General features: G+C 39.8%; 1 protein-coding gene across 1 annotated transcript in view; it reads right to left on the reverse strand.

Annotated features, from left to right (window-relative positions):
• The window catches only part of GRID2 (glutamate ionotropic receptor delta type subunit 2), a 692444-nt gene extending 684306 nt beyond the window's left edge, over window positions 1-8138 (reverse strand). The window contains exon 1 of the mRNA XM_051789746.1: window positions 7983-8138. Coding sequence (XP_051645706.1) covers window positions 7983-8070 — 88 coding nt within the window. The 5' untranslated portion in view covers window positions 8071-8138. The remainder of the gene's footprint in view (window positions 1-7982) is intronic.
• Between the last annotated feature and the right edge of the window lie 17920 nt (window positions 8139-26058).

A 26058-nucleotide genomic window follows, 5' to 3' on the forward strand; every position in this document is an offset into this window, starting at 1 on the left:
ATTTGATTTTGATTTATCACAAGTGAATTATTATAATGAAATCACCAATGCGATTTAAGCCTCTGAGAAAGATATGGTTGGAGTAACAAAAAATTGTTCTGCAAAACAAGCAATTATTGTTAGGTTCAGTGAATATTGGCCTTAGCAATCCAACTGATTATAGAAAGTTAATGTTTTAAAAGGCAATGAAAAAATAAGAAATTAAATCCTTTAAATCTGCATGAAAGACTCCAAGAGGAATTTTACGGTTATTTTCACTGCATATTTTATTAGATATGTGATATTTTATTCATGGGTAAAGCAAATATAACAATTAGGAATAATTAGCATTTCAGCACAGACTGTTATCTAATACATTAAAATACACATATAATTCTTCATTTAAATTCTGTATCCTCACATTTTCCCCTTTCTGGTTCAGAACTTTTCCATTTAGCATAGCATTTACAGGAATATTATAGAGTTCCCAAAGAAATAGACAGAACTACTGGCTTTTGCCTTTGATATCTTATTTTCCTCCCCTCCTTGCATTTTTACTCATTTTCTTTTCCAATTTCCTCTTGAACTTAGCTTGCCAGATGAATCCAGCATAACTTGCACAAAACTTTTTCTCTTACATCTTTTCTTTTCCATTCTACTCCCTCACCATTCCAAAACTAATGTGTGCAATGGAAATCTACTTTAAATCTAACCCTACTCTTACAAATCCATCAGTTTACAGTTGACTAAATCTAGAGTAATTGTCTCTGTACCACCTCTTCCATCATAACTTCAATGCTACACAGAAATGCTGTAGTTACTGTATTATCCTCTCTCATTAAGTAAGTGTCACTTTTTATTATGCCTTTTCTATTTTTTTCTTTTTTTTTAATGCAGCACTTACAGGTCACAGAATAACCCTTCCCTGAGCTTTTGTGGTTAGTCCCAGACCAAAGCAGAAAGAAGTTTCTCCAGCTGAAGTGCACTCTGCGATACAATACAGAACACGAAATACCTCCTTCTCTGAATTAAGTATATTATCACTGAAACTAGGACATAAATTCTGAGCCTTACAAAATTACAGCACTGCACAATTTCAAAGCCCGTTCCCCTGCCAAGTTTCATAACTGTCATCCAAACACCAGCACATTTCATTTACTAACCTTCAATTTCAGTCTGTGTCCTCCCTGTTATACAGATCAGTTACAACTCTCCAAGTCACATAAACCATTATTAATTATAGTCGTTGCAGGCACAAGAGAATCTTTCCCTTACTCCATCAGGTCTCTCAATTGCTTGGCCAACAATAACCAGAAACCAAAGCCTGACTCCTGTAATGAAGAATAGCAGAGGAAACTGCCACGACAGTGCTCATGGGAAGAGATTGAAGGACAGAAAGATACAGCAAGAAAGAAACCTTCTTCTCAATCACTCTTTCTCTAAGTGCTTCCATTTTAGTATCAATGTTTAAATGACTACATCAAGAATACACAATTACATTCTACCTTTGTAGTGAGAGACAACAGCACCTCCTCTTCTCCAAGTGCTGCTTCAAATGCTCAAGCCAGCTAAGAACTGTGTCCAGAAGGCTTTGCCCGGACTTCTTTACCCAGTGTTGAGGATGGGTTAACTAGCATTGCCTCGCACTTATCTAGCACGCATTTAGCACATATTCCATGCCATGCATCATATTCCAGCAGTTCAGTATTGCACCTTTTCCAATATAGCCTACCAGCCTAGATGAGCAAGGAAGGCATGATCAACACTACTCTGAAAAAAGCCAATGTAGCTCATTGTGGTAACTACCCCAAGCAACAGCACAGCTCATAATTGCTAGCAAACACAGTAGATGGTGCAAGAATATAATGTAACACCACTGAAGGAAAGGAACTGCATCTGTACCCAGGAAGCCAACTGCTAGACAGTCAATCTAGGGTACAGAATGCCCCAAAGAAACACGAGCTTTCATGACCAGCTCCCAGTCACTATGTCGGTTTGCCAGCAAACCTGCATGCTATGCGTTACAACATAGCATGGGCTGTGACAGTCATACTTGCCTCGTGGCATTTCTAGATAACACAAATTATTATCTCTGGGGCTCTCAGAGATGGGCGTCAGCATGACCAGAGCCATGAACTGGACTGTAAGGTCTATAGGATGCATAGGTGTGTAGCTATTCAGGTTTTGACACATATGCCAAGCCTGAATCTGAAATCAAGTTTTTATTCCAATTTCACCAGCTTAGATAACTCCTTCTGATATTTAAATCTGATTGGGAAAAAAAAAAAGTAAAACTGAATTTGCAGATACAGAAAGGTATCCAGATTTGCCTCATTACCAGTGTATCACCTGAAGTCAACCTTTTGCACGTACCAAGCTATCACATACAGTAATATACTTACATTTTTTCAAAGTTTGGTTAATTTCTTATAATTGCTCAAAATATGGACAATTTTTGAATACTATTTCCTTTTCTTATTGTTTACTTCTAAGTCCAAGCAGAAATGGTAATTGTCCATGTCTAATAAGTTTTTTAAACATTGAAGATATAAAACAAACTATGTTTGGAGAGAGTGTAGATTAAAACTGTTACCATGCTGTCACATAAACCCAGGTAATCAAGAAAATTAACTAGAAACCGATAGCTAAATAGAACTACTCTTTCACATAAACTATTTTTAAAACCATTCATACTGTGTTGGGGGGAAAAAACATAAAAGAAAAGAAAGAAACCAAGCAGTGGAGTAGTGAGAAAGAGTAAAACCTCAAAAGGCAAAAGCCTCCAATAAATTTAAACCAAAAACAGGCTGTCATGGCAGGTTATAGATAGCTATATATCAAATGGAAGAAAATGATGTAAGTTCAAGTTTATATCTAGGGAGTAACCTAATGGCTTACAAAAGTCATCTCTTGCCAATACCACTTGCTTTACAGGACCAGGGAGTGGAAGAGAACCATACTTAATGCCTTTGTTCATTAAGTTAAATGAACCTTAGTTGGTAGGTTTATGTAGTCACAGTCTTAAAAGATTTTTCTCCAGTGTGTTTTTTCAAAGATGGCACTGTGAGAATAAAGGCTCTGTGCATCCATAAGTAGTGATATAAAAGCACACAGCAGCAGCAGTGATTGTCATGTCAGACATTTGTTAGGGCACCACTTGAAAATGGATGGTTGGTTTTTTTTACTCTGTCTTTATCAAGGACAAAGAACCTGATATAACACTAAGAGTTATTTAAGAACATGAAAAGGAGCCGCCTGCTGCAGTCAGCAATCCACCGGCTCAGTTTAAAATCTTCTGAAGTCAACTGAACAACTCACCTGGATCATGACAGACTCTGGATCAGGCCCTGATGATGACTAAGAAACACTCTAGAAAGCAGTGACACCTAATGGCAAACATGCCTTTGGATGATGGCATGCAAAGTTACCCCTCTTTAGCTACACAGTAAGTACACACATTACAGGGACTGAAACACTATCAGAAGTCTCATCACCTGGGAAAGCATTTTAGAAATAACACACATGGAAACAGAGCGTGTGTCACACATGCTGAGCATTTAAGTAGAACATAGTTACTAATAGAACCCACTGGCTGCTGAGCCACAGTGCACTGTATTCCAGGTCTTCATTCGTATGTGTGTTTAAAATAAGCAAGAAATCTTGGAAAATTATAGGGCAGGGAAAACTAGGACCTGAATGCTCCTCTGTGGACACTATAGGTACACAGAGATTTATTTGTTTTTAAAAAATCTGTTTTGCTTGCTTGTCCTGTGCTTTACCTATATATGTGAGAGCACAGTAACAAACAGTTAGTGACATACGCTACAAACCTTCTAATGAGGCTTTACCAACAGCACAGTAAATTAAATTCCTATTATCAATGCACAACACAATGCAAGCCAAGCTGCACTGTAGCACATCAGCTTACAAAAATAAATGTGGACATGCATACCACCAAGCAAGGAGACTCCCTTTCCCTTATAAAAAAAATTCTGTTTTAAAGACACTACTAATATCAACAGAAGAAACAAGTAATAGACCCTATATTAGAACTGCCTTGATATTATTATCTGTGGTACAGAAGAGCTTAAAGATACGAACAAAAACTCAGGACCCAGCAATGCTGGGAACTTGTCCAACACAAGGAATGCAGCAGTCCTGGCCTACAAAGTCTAAAAGCTCTGAGGAGTAAGGTAAGAACAGAACTAATTTTCTCTCTCAGGGAAAAAAAAAGTATATATAAATATATATTAAAATCAGAGTAAAAAATATATGTAGAAGCATATATAATACATATAGCCATATATATATTATATTATATATACTTCTGAACTTGCCACTGAAAATAAGAAAGCTAAGGGCAGTACACAACTGACTGCATAAAACTGAAGTTACTGATAAACAAAAAACAATTTGAAGTAATCAGGGGGCCTGAACTAGATGAATTAGCTTTGAAAAATACTTAAGTGTATATTTTCAGCAAAACTTTTGTACAATACTATGTGACTGCTGTCCTAGGTGATTTTGCAGTACCTAACACACGCATCTGCATCTATGCTTCTACAGGCACAAGAGGAAATCCATATGCACATGCACATGTATTACTATGTACATGTCAAGGGAAAATACTGAGCACAAAGTAGGAAATATAAAAGCATGAGACTATCAGCTGTAGAGGATACAAAGCATACGCAAATTGTGCAGTTGACAAGGAGTGCCACCTGATCCCTGCTTAATTAAAACACTGTTCTAAACTCCTGTTTAGGGAGTGAGGAGTGTGGGACGACTGATGTATGAAGAAAATATCAGGCAGCGTGGCTAATCTCAAAGACTTGGGAGCTTTCAAGCTACATAAATCAGAGCGACTTTTTGAATAGCCTCATAAAACACAGAATCATTGCCATTCCACTCACGACTTTCAGATTCTTCTTACAGCATACAGATCATTAGGAAACTTCTAAGCAATCAAGTAATGTGGGACTGATGAAATTACTCAATCAATGCACGGGCTGAGAGAAGCAGCATAATACAGAATGGCACAGTTTTGACATGGTAACCCTGCCCCTTTCTTTTTTATATAGGGGTAACGAAAATTACAGTGCAGTCGATTCATTTCAACATTTTCACAAGAGTGCTTAACATAGTCCTTCTGAACTGCCAGTTCCTATTTACAATAGCAGGGCAGCAGAAACACACAGACTATAAGTAGCTCTACCGATGTTTAAAATATGATACAGGGAAACGCTTTTTTTTTAAATGTGCACACTTGCATACACACAGACCTCCTCTAATGATCAAAAGCAGAAGCTATAAACAGAAGACATAAATATGAAAATGCACTGTCATAGATAGATACCAGTCACCATATCCCTCCCACTGCCATCACCAGGTCGTTAATGTCTACTCACTAAATTGTAATATTTTTTGGCATTGTCTAAGAGATGACTGATAACATACTTTGATATAGATAACATCTCTTTACAGGAAATACATAAAACATAGGCAAGCAAGAGTTTCTGCATTATATCAAAAAAAGTATGTGCTATTAGAAAAAGGCTATGCACAGGTAAGGTGTTATTTCTTATGACCATCTGCCCCTCCCAAACATGGGAAAATATTTTTCCACTTGAATATCTTAAAACTGCAGAAGGAGAACAAGATAATACTTTTATTCTGTCTGTTGCCTAAGGCATCACTACCACCTCTGGTAGTATTTCGTTTCCCCTGAACTGAGAATTTTGGTTTTATGAGTTCTTCTGTTGGTAATTTGTTCATAGAGTACCCTGTTACTGCTTTTGTTAACTCAGTTAAATACATACATTTTATTAGTTATGTCTAAATATTTTATACATAAGTTTACTTAGTACAAGTACAAGAAAACAGAAGGAGGTTAGAATACCAGGTCACAAAATACCGTGGTGTTACTAGGGGCCAAAATTTCATCTGTGAGTTAAGTTGGAATACTTAGCTATGTACCCATTTATTGCTAAAACAGTTCTAATTTCAGGTCATCTAGTTTCAGTGTGTTCATTTTAGCAGATTTAAAGCTCTGTGTAACAATTTTATATTTTGCCATTTTCACGGCAACATAAACTAGTCAATAAAAAGAGCTAATCCCCTTGTCAACTGTACTAATTGTCTCTCAAGACAAATTAATTGTGTGGGAAGCAACTATTTCAGTTTTGTTGGTTTTTTTCCTGCTTTCAATGAGGATTTACTGTGTTGATGCATCTAATCACTAACAGCATTATTAAAAAAAACGCATTAAAACGTGTTGCATTCCTCATATAAAACCAAGTAAGACAAATTTTCATTAACTCGAGGAGAGAAAAGCTATCATCTCCCTTGACGTTAGTGCAAAGGCACACAGCTTGCCCAGCAGTGCTCCTTTAGCCAGGAGGATGGGTGACAGGGGATTGCAAAGAAACTCATCTGCTACACAGTCAAAATTTCCCCCCAAATCCTAAGATGTGATCGCTTGTTACCAGCTCTTAAGAAAGAAATCGTAAGACATAACTGTCTCCTAGTGTCGCTTTAACAGTCTACAACTGGGAAGAATTAAAAAAGTCCTTCTCCCTTTAAAAGGAGGGCACAGAGCGCCGCCTCCCCAGTGCAATATCTGCCGCTCCAGTCGCACACAGCTATAAGGACTGACCCCTATAAAGTTGCGGTACCCAAGGGCAGCGGTGGCTCGTGGCCTCGGGGACAGGGAGGACTACACGAAGGGCTGGCTCATCTCTGCCCAAATATCGGTGTCCTGCAGGAAACCTCCTGACGGCCGGGCTTTCCAAACGCTCTTCCCGCTTCCCCTTTTCACAGAAACCCGCTACGGATCCCCACGACAAGCACCGGCAGACATATTTATAAAGCCGACCCCTGGGGGAGCGGCAGCTGCCCCACGGCCGGGGCCGGCACCGCCCCGGGGACCTCCCCAAAACCCCGGCGGGACCCTGCCCCCAAATGCACCTTCCCCGGGGCAGCGCGGCGCCGGCCGCCCGCCCGCCCCCGCTCCGCCTGCGTGCGGTGCCTGCAGATGGGCGAGCGGCAGCGAGGGAAGCGCCCTCCTCTCCTCTCCCCCTCTCCCTCCCCGCACATCCCCGGCCGGCGCAGGGGGGCGACCCGCTCTCGCCAGTCGCGGGGCTCGGCGCTTCCCAGGGATGAGCCCGCCGAGGGAGCGCTGCCGTGCCGGAGATGGCTCAGGATAACGGGGAGCGAGGGGGGCATGGGCGCCCTGTCTCCGGCTGGGAGCGCGGGCAGCGCCGTGCTCGGGCATCCCCGGAGCTGCCCCGCCGCCTGTGCCGGCCGTCCCCCTGCCCCGCCGGCCGAGGGGGAGGCCGCTGCCTTTCTCGCGGGTGCCGCGGCCCCGGGAGGCGCTCACCGAGCCGGCGGGGTGGTGGCCCGGGAAGGGGGTGCCGGGCGGCCAGAGCCCACCGCCCCCGCGGCCGCCCTCCCGCCCACGGCAGGGGAAGCGCTCACGTTGCCCAACCACCTGTTCCGCCGCGGGAGAGGAAGGCGGGATGGGGGGGTGTGAAGGAAGGGGAAGGGAAAAGGGGCGGCGGGGGTGGGGGTTGCGTGGCTGTCACGGTGGTGTGGGAAATACGGGGATGCTTGGGGTCTCCCCCGGCCGAGGGCTAGCCGGGGCAGGCGGAAGGCAGGCTGGAGCTGAGGGTCTGCGGGGAGGGACCGGGGAAGTGCCTGAGCCCTGCCCCCCCCCCCCCCCCGCCCCTATCATCAGCCTCATCAAAACCTCAAGGTCTAAAGCACGCACATACCCCGCCGACAAGAAACCTTTACACAGCGCGGTAGGGGAAAAAGGGGACGCCTGAGAACGTGGTGGAAAGCAATTATAAGAGGGGAGCAAACAATAAAAAAAGCAAGCGAGCAAGGGATAAAGGAGCGCGGGGGCTGCGGGGGGAGGGGGGAAAGCCTGCCAAGAGAGGGAAGGTTGCAAAGGAGAGCTGGAAAAGTGTCCAGCAGCACCAGCAGGCGCAGCACCCCCTTACCGATATGAATGATTGAATCTGCAATCGCCGCTTTCCAGGTTCGAGTCCAACAGACGGACACGACCAGGATGAGGGAGAAAACTTCCATCTCCTCCGGAGGTCCAGGCTTTGTAACAACAAATCTCTTCACCAAGCGGTGCCGCCGCGGAGGACAGCGCAGCGCCGAAAGCCCAAGAGTTTGAGATGCCGCCGGAGGAGCGTGTAAATCCCGGTGGTTGGCGCAGAGCCGCGGCTGGGCAGGGAGTGAGCCCGGGGCTCCGAGCGCTTCTCTCCTCGGCGAAACCCCGCGTCACTTCAGGGGGCTCCTGGGCAGCACCAGAATTGCTGGGAGCGCCGGCAGCAAATCCATCCAGCCCGGGCGCCGCCGCGGGCAGCAGACGCCTCTGCTGGTCAGACAATCCCCATCCTTCCGCCGGGTCCAGGGATCCGCTCGGTCCCGCTGCTGCACAGCAACTTCCAACCCACACCACGCACACGCTCACACACACACACACATACACACAGGCACAGACACGCAAACACGAGCAGACACGCACAAACCCCCTTGGCCAGAGAAGCCCCAGGAGCCCGCAGCAAATAGCTCGCCTTCAGCGAGGTGGGAGGAGCGGGCGACTGGGAGAGCAGGCGATCCCGCTTCCAGCAGCCAGATTCCTGCAGGAAAAGCCCCCCCGGAGGCCAAAAAACAAAGTGAACTTCAAGGTAATGCAGATAGTAATGCAGAGATTTCCCCCCACCCTTCGCTTAGAAAAATCGCTTCCCACAACTGGAGGAAAAAAAATAAATCTGCCAATGGAGCCCAGCGTGCTGTCTCTGTCGCGCAAGGTGGTGGTTGGACAGGGCAGGAGCGAGAGGAGGAGTACCCGGAGCGAGTCAGAGGAAAGCAGATGATGGTCTGCAGGTTGCTTTTGGAGCTCGCTTTGCTGGTGGGATGCAGAGAGAGCTGGCAGCTCCAGCACCAGCCAGCACGTTGCCTAGAAATGGATCACCTAGGAGAAGGAGAGAGAGCGAGAGATAAGTGCTATCAGCCAGAGAGGGAGAAACAGAGAGAGCGAGCGAGAGCGCTTCTCTCTAATAACCACCTCCTCCCCCTATCTGCAAAACAAGGGAGAAACAAAATAGAACCCTCATCTCCCTTGAAATCTTCAACTGGGACTAAGGAACAGACATAGGCAGGAGTGCATGCAGCCTAAAAATACACTGGGGGGAAGGGGGAGAGAAAAGATCTTTTTGAAGTGTTATGCTCAGCTTAAAAAAAAAAAAAACGAAACCACCCCATTTATTTAACCTTGTAACTCCACTGCAGGTATCAAGTTCAAAGCTAGATGGGCACTTTTGCATCTCAGTCTTTGACAACTGAGTCAGGGACGTTACTTGAAGGGGAAAAGGAAAAAAAATCAGGGACACCTGGTCTCGAGGGGGAAATGAAGACCTAAAAATCTATTAATATTACTTTAATTATCTGTGTTCTTGATGGAATTTTCACAATTCTTTAAAGCAATGAATTGGACTTTTTTTCTTCCTCTCTCTTTAGGTAATGGAGAAATTTCTATGGGAAACATTTACAGCACACTTTTCATGCTCAGGGTTCTATGAATTCATTAACCGATTAATCGTCAGACTTCTCGTGCTGTAGTTAAATACATTATCCCCATTACGCAGACAGAGAATTGTACAGAGAGGTTAAGTATGTTTCTATAAACCAGCCTAAATCCCCACTTTATGTCTTATTACACTTTCTTCTGACTTTGATTTTTCTAGTCACACTAGAGACAGGAAGCAGAAGTCAAAGAATTGCTCCAACATAGCAGTTATATCCTAAACTCACACAAGTCCTGGTAGTCAACCAGAGGTTGACCAACCCATTTTCTTCAGAAAGAATGTCTTTTGAAGGAATTTTCTTAGTTACAGTACTTCTAAGTTCATCATATCTGACTTGCATATTTCTCCTGTTTCTCCTGACTTGCATGTGTCTTCTTTCAGCCATGGAACTAGTTAGCGAGCACAGTTGCATACCTAGAAAATTTAAGAATTTAGTTCAAGGGGGAGAAAGTATAAACTATGGCAAGATAATTGAATCTATTAAAAAAACCCAACCAAAACAAGTAAACAAAACTCACACTACCAACAAAAAGCACCAGCAGCAATTGCAACTTTGCTTACGTCCACGTTGGCAGGTGAGTACTTCCCTAAAAATGGTAACACTCAAAACGCTTCAAGCCAGACCCAAAGCACAAGGCAGGGCTCTTCTTTTCACTGGCTAGAATGAGCTCTCTCTCTTCTAAGAACTGTAACAAATCACAACTAAAATTGCTTTAAGAGGCAAAAGGTAAGGTACATAAAGACAACAATAGATGATGAGCAATGTGAAGCAAAAATCTCACAAATTATATCACTCACATGCTGCATTTGTCCATATCCTCTGTGCAAGTCAGATGTTATCGATAAGAACAAACAGTAAAAAAAGATAATTTTTCCTATAAATGACAATTTATGCACAGTATCAGTGAATGTAATGGGCATTAATTTTACAAGTAATAAATTCTGATTCATCTGAAAAACTTTTGGAGCTGTTTGAGTCATTATTACTTCTTCACAAAAGAACAGAGTTCACAAGAAATGTTAATTCACTTCTTTGGGGGGCATGTCAGAGCAGTACTCTTTAATAATGTACAATGCACAGTAGGCAGAATAGGAAATGTAATGGAAACTTTTGGAAAATTGTAACTTTTTAATCCTCAGTTTAGATAATACTAAGAATTTTGATGCCTTATCTGGGAACCAGGTATCATTACTGACTTTTTAAGGCGTCCGGTACCCTGAACTGGCCACACACATGAATGGAATTTTTTCTTGTAAGTTTGTAGACACATTTAACAGAATACAAGAGACAACCAAGAGTTTGTAGCTCACAAATACCCTGTAACTAATAAAAAAAAATTATTTTTGATTGGTAAAGAACACCACGTGAAAATTTGAGAGGAAAAAGACTGAAGAAAATGTAAAAAGTAAATTCAAATAACACTGCTTTAAATAATGAACACATTATTGACTTTATACACATCCACCACAGAGATAAAGTAATTTTCACTTCCTTGCTTCCATTCTCTTTAAATCTTATTCATTAAAAACAGAAACTGATGTCATCCATTTAGGTAGGCTGAAAAAAAATCTTATACTTTGTGGTTAGTTCAAGGTATCAGAGAAAAATGTTGAAAAGGGATAATATTCTTTTCTATTAAATAAATGCTAAACATTTGCTGAAAGTTTAAGCTAGGGAAAAAAAGAGAATCCCACAGATTTTAGCCATGCTTCTCTTCCTTCACTATAACCTCCCTCGCAACATGTCCTCAGTTACATCAACATCACTTCAGCTACACCATTAACATGCGTGGGAGAAGTACCACCATCGACCAACCATTGTTTCTTAACAACAGGGAGTAGTTGTCTTCTTTCTAGTAGTCTAACTAAAACGTGGTTAATGGTAGATGTACCTTATGTTTCCACTGGTCAGCTATTACAGTGTTGCACATTAATGCAACTCCTAGAGGAGCTACAAAGAAAGGATGTTCTTGTAAAATAGATACAGTAGGGGAAAAAAAGTCCATCTAATTTTATTTCCTCATATCCACATATAACACACTGCTACCTTAACCAAGTCAGCCTGGGACCTGAGCTTCCATCTACAGAGGAGAAATAGCTAAATATGAAAGTTTCACTTGCTTTTCAGTCATCTAAAGCCTAATTTTGTCAATGCTATGACCCTTTTCCCATCTGGTTGGCCATACAAACAGATCTGACCATGCAGAGGTCAACTTTTGATTTGTTTAATTCTAAGTCCAAGGAGATCCTTCAGGTATTTGAAGAAATTAACAAAGCGATAAGACAGGCACACTGACAACCTTCAGTTTTGAGAGATAAAGAGAGCAGCTAAGCCTTACTAATACAGTCCTAAATTACATAGGAAGTATTACCATTTTCACACATGATCATTAAACACACCTTTTGCACATTAAATTTGATAATTTATTTTCAGGTGCACTGCCTAAACTTTAAAAAATCTTTAATGGAATGAAATCAAGTTACACCCTAGGTTATTCCGGCATTCCATTTGCTCCGACATCTTTTTCATGAAGGCCTGTAAGTTATAACTTCAGAGGAAAAAAAATCCCCGACCAACCATTATGCACCCATCTGACTGTTCTGCACTGTGCATAGTGGGAAAGGGAGACAGGAGAAATTCTCTCCTGACCCTACTAAGCCATCACTTCCTGTCAATTAACATTTTTACCTTAGCTTGCATAGTTAATGAAGCTTGTTATCAGGCACAGAGTTATGCTAAAAATAAATAAAACAGGAAAAAACCTAACTGAGCATTAAACTTGGTGACTTTCTGTAACAGTGAATTCCAGCAGTGCCAACTGGCAGTGAAAACTAACATTTCTTTCACTTGCTTCTAATTTATTCCACTGTCTTTCATAAGATAATTCAATATTATTGCATTAAGAGGTGGGATTAAAAAGAATTGATCATCTGTTACAGGAGAGAACCATCAATCAGAAAAGCATGACAGTCATACTGAAACTGTTAGTGGTGCCACCTGAACATGGGAGAAAGGCCAGGAAGGCCCACCTACCATTGCTAAGATTGGTTTCTCTTTCTGGAATTTTAATACAATTTGTTGGCATTTTAACTGCATCCACTTCTTCTTCTTCTTAGAGTCTTTGTGGGAATTTTCTAAGTGAATGCTCCTGATGGAAAAATGAACAGTAATTCTGCGAATCTCCACGTTTATTCAATGGGGTTTTGTCTCTCTTCGGATGATATTGGAAGTTCTGATTTGTCACCAAATACTAACATTATGGATGAAACTGAGAACCCTGTAACATCCTCAATAGTACAACTCTAGAAAGAGCAAGCAGAATTGGCAACCAGATCAGTGTAGGCAGTTCTCTGTAGAGAGCCATTTCAGTGGGCACAGGATCTCCCCATAAGGACACCATTCCCAGATCATGTCCTAACTTATGTGAGTCCAAAAAAAAGTTATCATTAATATTATTTTTGCTACTTATGTTTATTATGATGTAGGTTCTGAGAAGATCTGCCTAAATTAAAAACTTGGTACTCAAGGCTGGACGGATAAATATTTCATGATAGTAAGACAACCAACCATGGGCCTCCACCCCCCAGTTTATGTAGGACAATATGTTCCACTTGACAATGCTATTTCAACTTAAATAACAGTTTCCCCCATTTTAAAAACACACACTGACAAATATCCCTCACTTTGCATTGCTATATTTTTTAAAAACACACGCCTTCTAAAAGCACTGATAAAGAGCAACTGACTGTGCTCAGCGCTGGTGAGGCCACACCTCAAGTACTGTGTCCAGTTCTGGGCCCCTCAGTTCAGGAAGGATACTGAGGTGCTGGAGCAGGTCCAGAGAAGAGCAACGAGGCTGGTGAAGGGACTGGAGCACAAGTCCTATGAGGAGAGGCTGAGGGAGCTGGGACTGTTCAGCCTGGAGGAGTCTCAGGGGAGACCTCATCACTCTCTACAACTACGTGAAAGGAGGTTGTATCCAGGTGGGGGTTGATCTCTTTTCCCAGGCAACTATCAGCAAGACAAGAGGGCATGGTCTCAAGTTGTGCCAGGGGAGGTGTAGGTTAGATATTAGAAAGAATTTCTTCACAGAGAGGGTGATCAGACATTGGAATGGGCTGCCCAGGGAAGTAGTGGATTCTCCGTCCCTGGAGATTTTTAAAAAGAGACTGGATGTGGCACTTAGTGCCATGGTCTAGTAACCGCAGCGGTAGTGGATCAAGGGTTGGACTTGATCTCTGAGGTCCCTTCCAACCCAGCTGATTCTATGATTTCATGACTGACAGACCTACCAAGAGACCATGTGCCACAGACAAGTGTTCCTCTGCCACTGAGCTGGTATCCAGACTGTTGGGGGACGTTGCTCACTCCAAGAGGTTACTTCAGCTCAGATGTCTACTCAGTCTTTGCTTTACCTGACATAGCTTCAAACAAGATGCTTTAATTAAGAGGACATCTGTCCATTAGGAAATAGGCTTGCCTTGGTGACCACCAAATAACTTTTGAATGAAAGCTTTAGCCTAATGCCAACTTTCAGGTTGTTCTCTGTACTATGAGACAGATCCAGGTTAATAGGACCATTCCAATTCTAAGACTCCATCTGTCCTATAACACTTTGAGTGAAACATTCACTCTTGGGCCTCTGTCATTCCTTTTGAATAATGGGGGTAATCTTGCCCTTACTTAGCAGAATAGTTTGAGAACTAAATCTGTTCATTTTCAAATGTAAAGTATTATATTCTTTTTCCATTCTCCTTCACTCAGTTTCTGCATAGTTTAAGTATGTGAATGTGTGTGTATCTGCAAGAGTGTGTGTGTGTGTGTATATGCACATGCAGATAGATAAATAGATAGAAAGTAATTTCATTTGGCCATTTTAGAAATAAACAGAACATTAAATATTTACTACATTTCAACAGACAGTGCATGTTATGGCCTTGAATACCTTATCACAAAGGAATGCATAGCAAAACACAATCAAGAGTTATTCTGATGGGCTGAAGAATTTTTAAAAAAGTATTGTTGCAGTATATATCAAGGATTTCAAAGCTTTCTGTTTTTTAAAAACTACAATATGATTGAGTTTAATTGAGAGTTTGTGTCTTATCCTTTAACCTCACTACACAAAACTCAGAAAGTGGTTATGACGTAAAGTCAACCCTCAGAGCAACCAGTGTTATCAGAGTGATTTAGCAGGGACTGCTGCCGAGTTAGATTTATTTTGCCTCCATTTAAACTCATGTTATAGATCTCCTGTGTTGCCTGAGCCATCCTGTTTTGTACCTTGCTTCAAAGCTATTATGCTACTGGAGGGAGGAAGTCACAGAGCCTAAGAGCAGTAAGGTTTCTTGGGCATGGTCTGAACCAAAAAAAGACTTGATAAAACAAAAGAGAAAAAAAAGTGGTGTCAGACCGTTAGTTTTACTGGCACCAGAGAGAATGTGATGCTCTGAGGTATACAGATATGTAACATCTTTTCAATCTTATCTATGTTAAAAGGAAACCAGAGAATAAATTCTCACTTCTCTTGCTGCTTCTTCCCAGTGAGTATTACGTATTAATCCAAATTCTTCTAATGCCAAATCCTTTCTGTCTCTGTAATCACCCAGCTAGTTGTCCTCCTTCAACTTTGACAATCTTACTCAAACTCCCTGTTATTCACCACTTTGCAGAGTTGTCCTCCAGGTCTTTCCTGGTTCCTCCTGAAGGTGCCTTACTGTACCTCAACGTGGTATATATACAGTGTCCCTTTTATCTCTTGCTGGCATTCCTGTCCTTCCTCCTCCTATTATTCCCTATATTTCACAGTCGTGGCCTTTGCCGCTATCTTCCCTTTAGCCCTTCTTTCCTTTCCCTTCAAGAACTGTAGAAGGGTCAAAGAGATGCACAGCACTTTCTGTCAAAGCCATCTTACAGTTAAGCTGAGTGAAAAGCAAGTCACAAATGGAGAAGAATGCCCATAGGGGAATCAAGACAAGAAGGGAATATGCTGACAACTGTAGCCACAGCTACGGTTTCTACTTGTGGATCTTCTATTGGCAGCAGGAGTGGAGTCACTTTCAGCAAACACTTGAACAGGTCTAAGAACTTGGGTAGGGTATGAATGGCAGTGTGAATGCAGAGATAGCATTCCTAGCAATTGGCAGAGGACACACGTGTGTTCGCTGACTGATGTCTGTCCATCTTACTCCTGCCTCTTCTCCCAGTACTGGTTAATTACTTTAGACTCATTCTAGACACAGGCTAGAAGCTACCAAGATGGAGAACCACCAGGACAAATACACCGGTCACTGTAGAAGGTGTACACAGAGGAGAAGTCAGGAAGGCTGGAAAACTACCTTTGAGAACTCAACATGTTATAGTGGAGAGAAATCTGTAGGAAAGCTTTGATGAAAGACAGCAGAGAGATGGCAGAGCACAGTGAAGTCACAGTTCAGATCCAAGTAGCTCTTCATTTAAACTTTTAGTGTCACACAGCTGAAGGACTCAGACTATTCTGGGTACTATATGGAGTGAAAAAGCCAAGAGCAAACCATTTTAACTGGTCTCATTCTATATCTTCACTGCTGCTGATAAGAGAGGAGACAGTTTCAACTGTGACAGTAAAAGAAAGGCCAGTTAGAAGTCATCACTCAACCAGAAATGCCACATGCTGTTTGCTTTGTATAATGCAAGACCGGTATCAGCTGAGTCTTTTCTACTGCAGGTGGTAGAGGAGATAATCAGAAAAGCGTAGTATTGGAAAACAGAATTATTTTTGCTCTGTGAGCCCATGGTTCAAGCAGGGGAAATCCTGGTGAACTAGATTCTTTTACCTATTTGGAAAAGTTAGTAGGAGGCCTGTTAAATTTGGTGTTTTAACAAAACTATGACTCAATTATTTGTGAAAGACAAATAGTACAGACATTGCTCATTATTTAAAACTATAGTTAAGCTGACAACTGCAAAGCTCTACATATTTTTCCATTTCATCTTTATTTAGTAGTAACCATTAGTGTTATGGTAGTGTTACGGTAGTGTTACATTGGGAATTCCAGAAAGACTATGATTTCATTGTGGTAGGTACAACACAGAAAGCATAGCAAAACAGTCCTCCACACAATACAGTACATCTGATTACACAAGAAAAATAAGAGCCATGAAGGGAAACAAAAAAAGCAAGCATATTCCCAAGGTCCTATGTAACAAAATCTGAAGCAGAATTTGGATTTCCCAAGATGCAGTATAGGAAACTCCCCACTAAAACAATCCACTCTCTCTCCTGGTTCATTTGAACACCATCTGGACTCATGCTGCAGAAGCAGCAGCATGAGAAAAAAATTACTTTCACCTGCAAACTTAAACATGTTTTTGGTAACAGGATCCCAGAAACATTTGATAAGTTCTTGTAACACAAGATTTGAACTATGGTGTGCACTACTTCTTGTGTGCTGGCTTTTAATAAATTCTGAGTACAAAATAGATCTCATGTCTTGCCTAACATTTACTATCCAGTACAGTAATTGGTGCTGGATTTTTCCATCAAATAAAACATTAACTGAACCAATGAGGATCCAGGTAGAGAAGGATGACTGCTGAATTTGAGAACTGTGTAAGTCACCACTTTTTATGTGAAGAGTAAAATAATTCTCCGTGCCAGAAGGCACTAATTAGTCATTACATAGTTGGATATTAGTATGTCTAGTAGTCTCTGAAAGAATTCTCTCTTCATAACGAGAGAAATATGTTTCCATATCTAAGAGTCTTTATCCATTCTTTATGTTTTTATACTGTTACTTTTGGTAATAATTCCTCACCTTTCCTTCATTCCCTTCTCCCCAAAAGACATACTAAATCAAGGTAGCTGAAATAACCTATTTGAAATTTCTTGCTTTGATGCATTAAACATAATTTCCTTCTCTCTGTGTTTTCATCATAACAAACAGCATCATTATACTTGACATTTACCTTTTTCCACAGTATTTCTGTCATAAATTAAGAAAGAACCATTAGATCTGATGACATGGCAAGGGAGAAAGTACCTAAATAACGTGATAAATTATTTGTGGCAATTTTTATGATAATTCAATTTTGTCTGTACAGTACCTAAAATTAAAATAAACAACCTATTTTTCTCAGTTGGACTGGCTTCTACAAGTACTTTTCACATAATATTTACCCTGTATAACCATCCCAACAGGACAGGAAAGGCTATACAACTCTGAAGTGCTACTATTTCAATGCAAGCCAATCAGAAAGACTTAATTTCAAAAACCCTTTTAAAAACATACAATTCTAATAAAACCCTACAATACATGGGGGAAAAAAGGGAACATAAAGTAAAATTACCTTCCTATTATGACCTACTTTTCATTGATGCCTACTTCATTTGCTTAGAATTACTAACAAGCGAATTCTGAAAAGCAAAAACTGCATTTTCTATTTTGACTGGGTTAAACATTTTCTACACATCAGTGAAGTCATGCTGATAAATTGAAACAATTCCTATTAGCATGACTGCAAAATGTGCTTTGGGTGACTCCAGATATTGAATGTTCATGCATCACCCCCATTGCACACACACAAAAATTCTACAGTATCTGTTTATATTACACACTTTCCACATGTTACTCTTCTCCATGTTCTTTAATGTCTTTTTTCCTGTCTAATGTTTACTCTTCTGTCTCTTTTTCATCAGCTTAAGTCACAAAAAATAAGCAGATGGTCAGTATACATTTAGGTGATTAATAAAGTATAAGAAATTTCTGTGCACCTACCTGCTTGGTGAAACACTGGGAATAAATTCACCACCAATAATCAAGCACCCCGTTCCACTGTCCTTTACATTTCAAGTTTGTGATCTATTCTGAAAAGGCAAGCAGTAACAATAATTTAGCTTTTTTAAGTGTTACTCGCACATAATAATTTCTACATTCCAGTATTTAAGACTATGACCACCCTCCTGCCCCAAAAGTTCCTCCATAAAGTCTCATTTTATTCTCCAGAAAATAAAATATTGACAGTAGTAGTAGTGAATGGCTCCATAACATTCAGTACTTCCATATGTCATTTGGCTATCGAAAAAGGGGGGGGTGTCCAATAAACAGATTGCTTGCCTATGTTACACTATAACAACACAGCAAGGTCTGAAAGAAAAAGCTGAGCACTTTATGCACCTTAAAAAAAACCACCCACCTTCTAATTACTGTATTAGACAATCCACCAAGTAGTGTAACAGTGAAAATGCACATAAATTATTCTTGTAGATAAGCAACTACACGCTTTATGATCCTCCTTGCTTGCAGAAATCTGAATGGACTTCTACTGACACATGAGCTACTTATTTGAGAAGCTGTAAGCCCGAGTATCTGTGGCCTGATGGCATACTTCTCTTGAGTATCAAAAGTTCTGTAAGTTCCACTTCACTGAAGATCTGCTGTAAATTCTGCATTATTCCCCACTTTTATTCTTTTTCATTTATACAGACGTGGTGACAGATTTACGCAACTACATGGAGTTTTAGTCCTTTAATATAAATTGCTCCTCAAGCAATTGCAGGGAAGTGTAGTGGGATTGTGCAAACAGTAAAGGACAGGTGATAGTGTTATGCACATCAGACTCTTGCCCTTGACCTCTACAAGCTAATTGATGAGCTGCAGTTGCAGACTTTCAGTTGTCACTCTTGCAAAGTGAATTCCACACTGACAGAGGAAGAACTCAATGAGGGGAAACAATAATTGCATTAAATCTCATTTAAAACATTTTTGACAAGTGAATCTTGGCACAAAGTGGAAAGCAGTAAATCACCTCGAGGGTTTAAAACTCTGAACATATCCAGAAACTTGTGTTAGCATCATGACTTGGTTACCCAACTCCCTTTTAAATTAGTTAAAGTCTCAGCTAAATCAAGGCTAAACACATCTGCTAAACTCTCTGCTTCAGAGAGTTTCAATCAAATCAGAGACTTTTCCCATATACAGAAAGCAGAACACACAAATGCAAGTTTAAAGGACTGGAGTTTAATTGCATATGATTTGTCTATCAGTACCCCGTGGCATTTTTGTACCTCTGTACTTAAAAAAATGAAGTAGAAAAATCAGTAATCCATAGGAACTGCAATGTCTCCTTTTTGAATGTTAAACGGAGAAAAAAAATAGTACTTTAATAGATGACAGAGCATTAGCAACTTTATTAAACACATTGTCAGAAGGATTCTTCTACCCCCAACTTGGAGTGAAACTACCAGGCACAATACAAAGCAGAAGTAGTCTGATTTCAGACTCAAGCATTTGCTCCTTTGCAAATGAAAGCCATTTTGCAAGAAGATATCAAAGTTTGACTTGAGCTTAAATATAGTAATTAGAAGTGTTACTAAAGGCGAAGTTGAACAGGCAAAACTGAGTTAAAACAAACCAAGTAATGAATTAAGCACTTTAGACTAATTAGCTCTGTCTTCTATCAAGCTAGATATAAAATGAGAATTATCTATATAAAAAAATCAGACTTCTAGTAGAATGAACTGAAAGCTGATTTTTTGGGTCTACTCAGGGGAACAGAAATAAGGGAATGATCTCTCCTATTTGCTAGAAAGTCACCTTTAAAGAAAGAAGGAAAAAGAAGTCTCTAAGGACTTATCATAAAAGCATCCAGAAGAAGAAAAACTAGTTTCATATGCAGCAATATGATATGCTTGTAACGTTTTTGATTAAGGGGGAAGTGGGGGACAGATTACAATATGTCCTTCTTTTCCTGGATGACCTTTTGTTATCCAAATTCATGTACAGAACAATACAGATCTATTGATAAGGACTGAAGCAGGAGGCAACTCTTATATACCCATGTGAAATAATACTAAACGGATGTGAATTTTGAATCCCATGTTAGTTTTCTGTGGCATGAAAAGCAAGAAATGGGACTTGTCCAAGACCAGCGTGCATTTGAATATTTGGTTGGAGTTTTGTCATCAATTTAATCTCCCTTAAAAAAAAAACCAAACAAAAAAAACCCAAACAAGAACCCCACAAAACACACAAACCCAAAACAAGCAAAAAAACCCAACCAAACAAAAAAACCCAAACACTAAGGAAACAAAAAAAACTCAGAAGTAGCAGTATCATCACGTATTAAGCTGTGAGGCAGCACAGTGGCTGAAACTTGAATCTCTGTACATCAGGTGAGTGGTTGAATTGTTACACTATAAATAAGGTCTGGCTGAATGGTTGGTCAGATCTCTCACGTCATGGTTTTATGAGTGGGGACCTGGGCAGAATGGAAACATTTGCCTTCCCTAAATAACCAAATCACTGGCAGGACAGAGGCTCTCATACACACGTAGGACTAGAGCCCAACACAGCAATTGATGTGGGTGAAAATGCAGCACTAGGAGCTCAGAGGTACTCCTTGGTACAGCAATTTAAACAATGCACCTGAGCTTCTCCTGACAGAGCTGTCCCACTTTCTATAAATAATGCTCTAGCTAAGGGAGACTGACTCTCTGCTTAAGCCATTCTCACATATGATTTAATTTGGACTTTTTACTTTTGTTGTCAATGGCCCTGTCCATAAAAGTAGGAGCTATAGTGAAGTTTTTTGGGTTTTGGTTTGTTTGTTGAGTTTTTGTTGTTGTTGTTGAGGATGCACATGGTAAGCTTTAAGATTAATTACAGGAAGGGGCTGATCTGAAAAACTTGAATACATCTATGAAATAAATTACTTAAATTCCATGTATGTTATAAATGGCTCCATGATTTTTTTGAAGGTGTTCGACTGAATTTGCCATAGCGGAGTGAGCCAGTGGGACTAAAACTGTTCCACATTTTCAACTTTGGTTTTAGAAGTGCTGAGAGGCATAAGGTAAAAGACAAAGATGTGCACCATTCTTTGTTAAAAAAAACAAAAACAAAACCACAAAACAAACAAAAAAACCCCAACAACAACAAAAAAACCCAACAAAAATAAAACAAAAAAAAAAAACAAAAAAAAAAAAAAAAAAAAGAAAGACCCCAAACCAAGAAATATATATAAAAAATAAAGGAGAATGAAAAATTTTAAGATGAAAGCATCAATGGTATATTCAGCTGGTCTTTGTAAGAGTTTGCAGTAAAAGTCAGTATAGGTAGGAGAGTCCATCCCCAACTTGACAAATTCCCAGCAGGTCATAACCATTAAAAGGAAAGCTAGTATATAACATACAGGATTCTTCCTGAACTCCAGCCTAATATCAAAGCAACTAACCTTTGTTTCAGCTCCTTTTAGTACATCTAAAGGAGGGACAAGAATGCTTTATGTGTGGGAAATTGCCAGGGAGACAGAGAAACAGGGTCAGTATTTAGCAACAAGTAACACTCCCCACTGCTCTCGGCTGTTTGTAGAATTTCTACCCCTTGGTGGAAGTCAGTCTGAAAAATCTTTAGAGAGAAAAATCTGAACAATGGTGCTATAGGCAGAGTTAATGGTCTGCTATGAAAAACAGTCTAAAACTCTTAATAAAGATCAAGTGTTAATGATGTACATAGTTGTCAGGCAATTTTTGGTTGTTTAATTTCTAGCCAAAATATTGTGCATATGCATCCTCAGGCACCTGAACCTTTCTACACACATTTACAAAATATGGGACTTGGCCTCACGTAAGGGAAGGGAGTATCCCTCCAAAACATCTCATCTGCTCAGCAACATTTTTGATACCAGGTGGTCACACAGGAGACCTTCAACTCTCCAGTTTTCAGGGAAACACTCTGCTTCAGAATTTCTAATGGACAGTTCTAGTCCACATCATCTCAGAATTTCACACACTATATGTGAAAACCACCTTTGTACAATAAGTTTCCATGCTCTTTATAATAGAGCCTGCTCAGCATAGTGAGCCATCTTTTTATCACACCGGTACATAACAGCCAGTACAGTGGCGTAAAAGACAAGGTAAGTTACTTGGTTGAGTTTTGCCTGTGTGATTAGGAAACTTCAAATATATACATACAAAGAATTTGCTTTCCAATTATGTCACGTTTCATAATTTCGTTGTGGAACAATGTTAAAAAGGAGGCAAAAAGAGTGCCTACAGTTGATAAACAAATACACACGTATATATTTCCCTCCAAGTCATTATTTATATGGACTTTGGATTTAAATTTACATGTATACTGATACTGCATATTTGAGAGTGGATCTGAGGTTTCCCTAAAAATAAAACCTATTCCCAAAGTAAAAAACTATTGCAGTTTAGAGTATTAGCACTAAACCTTATGAAACTTCTGACATTAAGATAACTTTACCTGCATTATTTTCATATACGTTACATAATATAAGCATGATTTGTTATTTTTTTAGAATTTACCCGGGTCATTCTGTATACATTGAAGTAATTTTCAGTTCTTGCTAAAAGTTACATTAATACTTGCTTTATTTCTATGCCTGGTGCCTTGGATATTTACATGACACAATGTTATATTGTCTGGCTAGGGAACCAAGCACAGCCCATTCCCTTTGTAGTGCAAAACCTGAAAGTTCCGTGAAAGTTGCAATAATTCTGAGAGTCCATCAAGACCTCTCAAATAAAACTTCTAAAAGTCAAATATGTGCTTATATTGGTTTGAACTAAAGAAGTTCCCAAAAGGACAGGAGAGCAAAGCTACAGACTGTTATACCAGCAGTGAAGTCCTTCCTCTCAACATTTCAATGACTTCTATTTACTTTCAAAAAGGCATGTAAATATTAGTTTTATTGCACATCTTACATATCTCCCAAAATAGTAAGGAAAGTAAAGAAAAGTAAAGAAAAAATATAGAAAAATCTCAGATAAAGTTGGGAGCATTATTTTTTCATAAGTTAATAAATAATTTTTAAATTTTGACTTTTAAACACTTTAAACGTTTTAAATTTCAACACAAAGGTATATATACATATAAACGTATATGAACACACATATTTCAGCAATCACATTTTTGTCAAAGTCTGGTTTGTTTCCAACATACGAAACGTGTTAACATGGTCTGCCATGAAAGACAAGATTTAAATTTTTACTTTAAGCTTTTATGAATTCCTAAAAATACTAGAGTTTTTATTTGATCTACAGACTTGAATTGGAACATCAACCAAACATTTTCATTAACAATAAAGAGAAAGTTGGTAGTTAAAAAACAGAACTTGATGTCTGTATCCTGGAAAGGTGCAACATATATACAGGTGATGGGATACTCCTGAAGTATTTAATTTCTCTAAGAGAAATGTCTTATTTCAGCTGCTCTTTCACATCATGGAAGTTAACAATCATGGTGAAATAAATGTATAATATCAATCAAACAGCATTTAGAAAAAGTATGACTTCTCTTCCTGGTCTCTTTCTCTCAGCCCAGACATTTCCCTGAAGGCTTTTCCTCTCATCAGACTAAATTTACTGAGTTGATCACATACTTATCTCAGTGCTTATAATTTTGGCTGAAACACAAATAAACTCTGGTCAACAGCAAATTAACATCAGGAACATGGATGAATCAAAGGTCTGCAAATCTTTGAGATCACTTTGAGAGCTGGGGAAAAGAACATGCTCATTTGATGAAAACAATCAAAGAGGTAATTATGTATCAATTTATTCTTGCTTTACAAATTTAATAGGTATGTACGTACCCTCATCAAAATTTAAATCTGCTCAATAGGATCTAACAGATATATTTTTAGATATGCTTTAGGTTTGTCTTTTTTGTCTAGCAATGTTACTTTGATTACCAAGAATACTCATAAGTAGGTGTGCAACCCTGAAAATTATGAGGATCTGTATTTTGCTAATGTAGTACTCTACTGACATTTTAACAACTCATCTAGATACATCAGACTGTTTTCACATCATTTGTTCACTTTCAGACGTTTCAAATTTCTTTCAGCTGATATATTCATTTCACTCAAAGCTGTCAATTTGTGATGTTCCTTGAGTGCATAAAATTTCTGTAGCAATTGAATCATATATTTTTACCTTCCATTTTTTAAATACATACCTTGAAAGCTCACTCCTCCTCATCTGGTATTCACTTAGTCTCTGAAAGGTATATGTTTAAACTTTGTGCTTTTTCCAAATATTAATTCCATACCTAATTAAAATATCTCAAGTTGCCACAGTCAGTCAACATTTAAAATAGATTCACCACTAGAGGAGTTTCTTCCTTAACTGCCCCTACAGAGACAGGAAAATACCTGATTTTTCAGATAGATCTGAATAATCCAAAGGGTTAACATAGAGTCATTTATTGTAGGTTCATGATGTTCTCTGGGTTGTGGATCTCTTGCTAGGGAACCAGAACAGACTTTTGCTTTAAAAGGACAGTACTTCTAACACATCCCAAGCCTGTCCAAGCAGTTTTCATTTCTGTATACAGAGCCCAAGCTCATCTTAGTTTTTTGTCTGAAACATTTCTTTGTAGTCTTTTCCCAGTGTCCCACAGATGGTTCAGAAAGCCAAATAGCGTTCACAAGAGCTCAGATAGCTTCACCAGCTTTGCTTGCTACTGCCTCATTTATCTCAGTTAAAGTTTCCTTTTTCTAGTCATCAGATGTCCCATACTGACCCTTCTTCTATGAAGTTATGTTAATTTTTTAATTGTTCCCCACTATTCTTCAAGATAAAAAAGATGGCTCTTTTCTCTTTTTGTCTTCTGTTGACTCTACAGACACTTAAAAAACATTTCTTCAATGCTTTGAGAGTTGCATGAGAATACTAGCTTTGGCATATCTGAAGATTACTTGTGCACTAAATATGCAAAACTGAATTTCTACATCCAATTTCTTCTGTTACATAAAAGGCTTGGAAAGGCTTATTTGAAGAGGCACTACATAACTATGTTTTGTCTTGGCCATTCTGAGATTAAGTGGAGATTTCTGGGAAAGATCTGTTAGAACTACTGATTTTGAACTCAGGTAACATAAGCTCAGCTCAATGAACACATGCACATATCATGCAGTATCATTGTTATTGCAGCAGTGAGCTCACATCATGAATCTGGATTTCACTTGCACTGATCATGGAATCACAGAAACATAGAATAGTTTAGTTTGGAAGGGACCTTAGAGATCATCTAGTTCCAACCCCCCCTGCCACTGGCAGGGGGACCTTCAGTAGACCAGGTTGCTCGGAGCCCCACGCAACCTGGCTTTGAACACTTCCAGGGATATTATGCCCACAGCTTCTCTGGGCAACTTATTCCAATGCCTCACCACTCTCACAGAGAAGAATTTCTTCCTAATATCCATTCTAAAACTACTTTCAGTTTGAAGCCGTTCCCCCTCGTCCTTTCACTAAACGCCCTTGTAAAAAGTCCCTCTCCATCTTTCTTGTGAGTTCTCTTCAGGTACTGGAAGGTCGCAATTAGGACACCCTGAAACCTTCCCTTTTCCAGGCTAAACAATCCCAACCTTTCCTTATAGGATAGGTTTTTCCAGTCAGTTGGGACTTCACCTGGCTGCCATGACTTTTCAAATATCATGGACAGTGGCCTGGCAACTACATCAGCC

Source organism: Manacus candei, unplaced genomic scaffold, assembly GCF_025592945.1.
Source record: "Manacus candei isolate 608988 ecotype Guabito, Panama unplaced genomic scaffold, ASM2559294v1 h1tg000028l, whole genome shotgun sequence".
Taxonomy (NCBI): Eukaryota; Metazoa; Chordata; class Aves; order Passeriformes; family Pipridae; genus Manacus; species Manacus candei.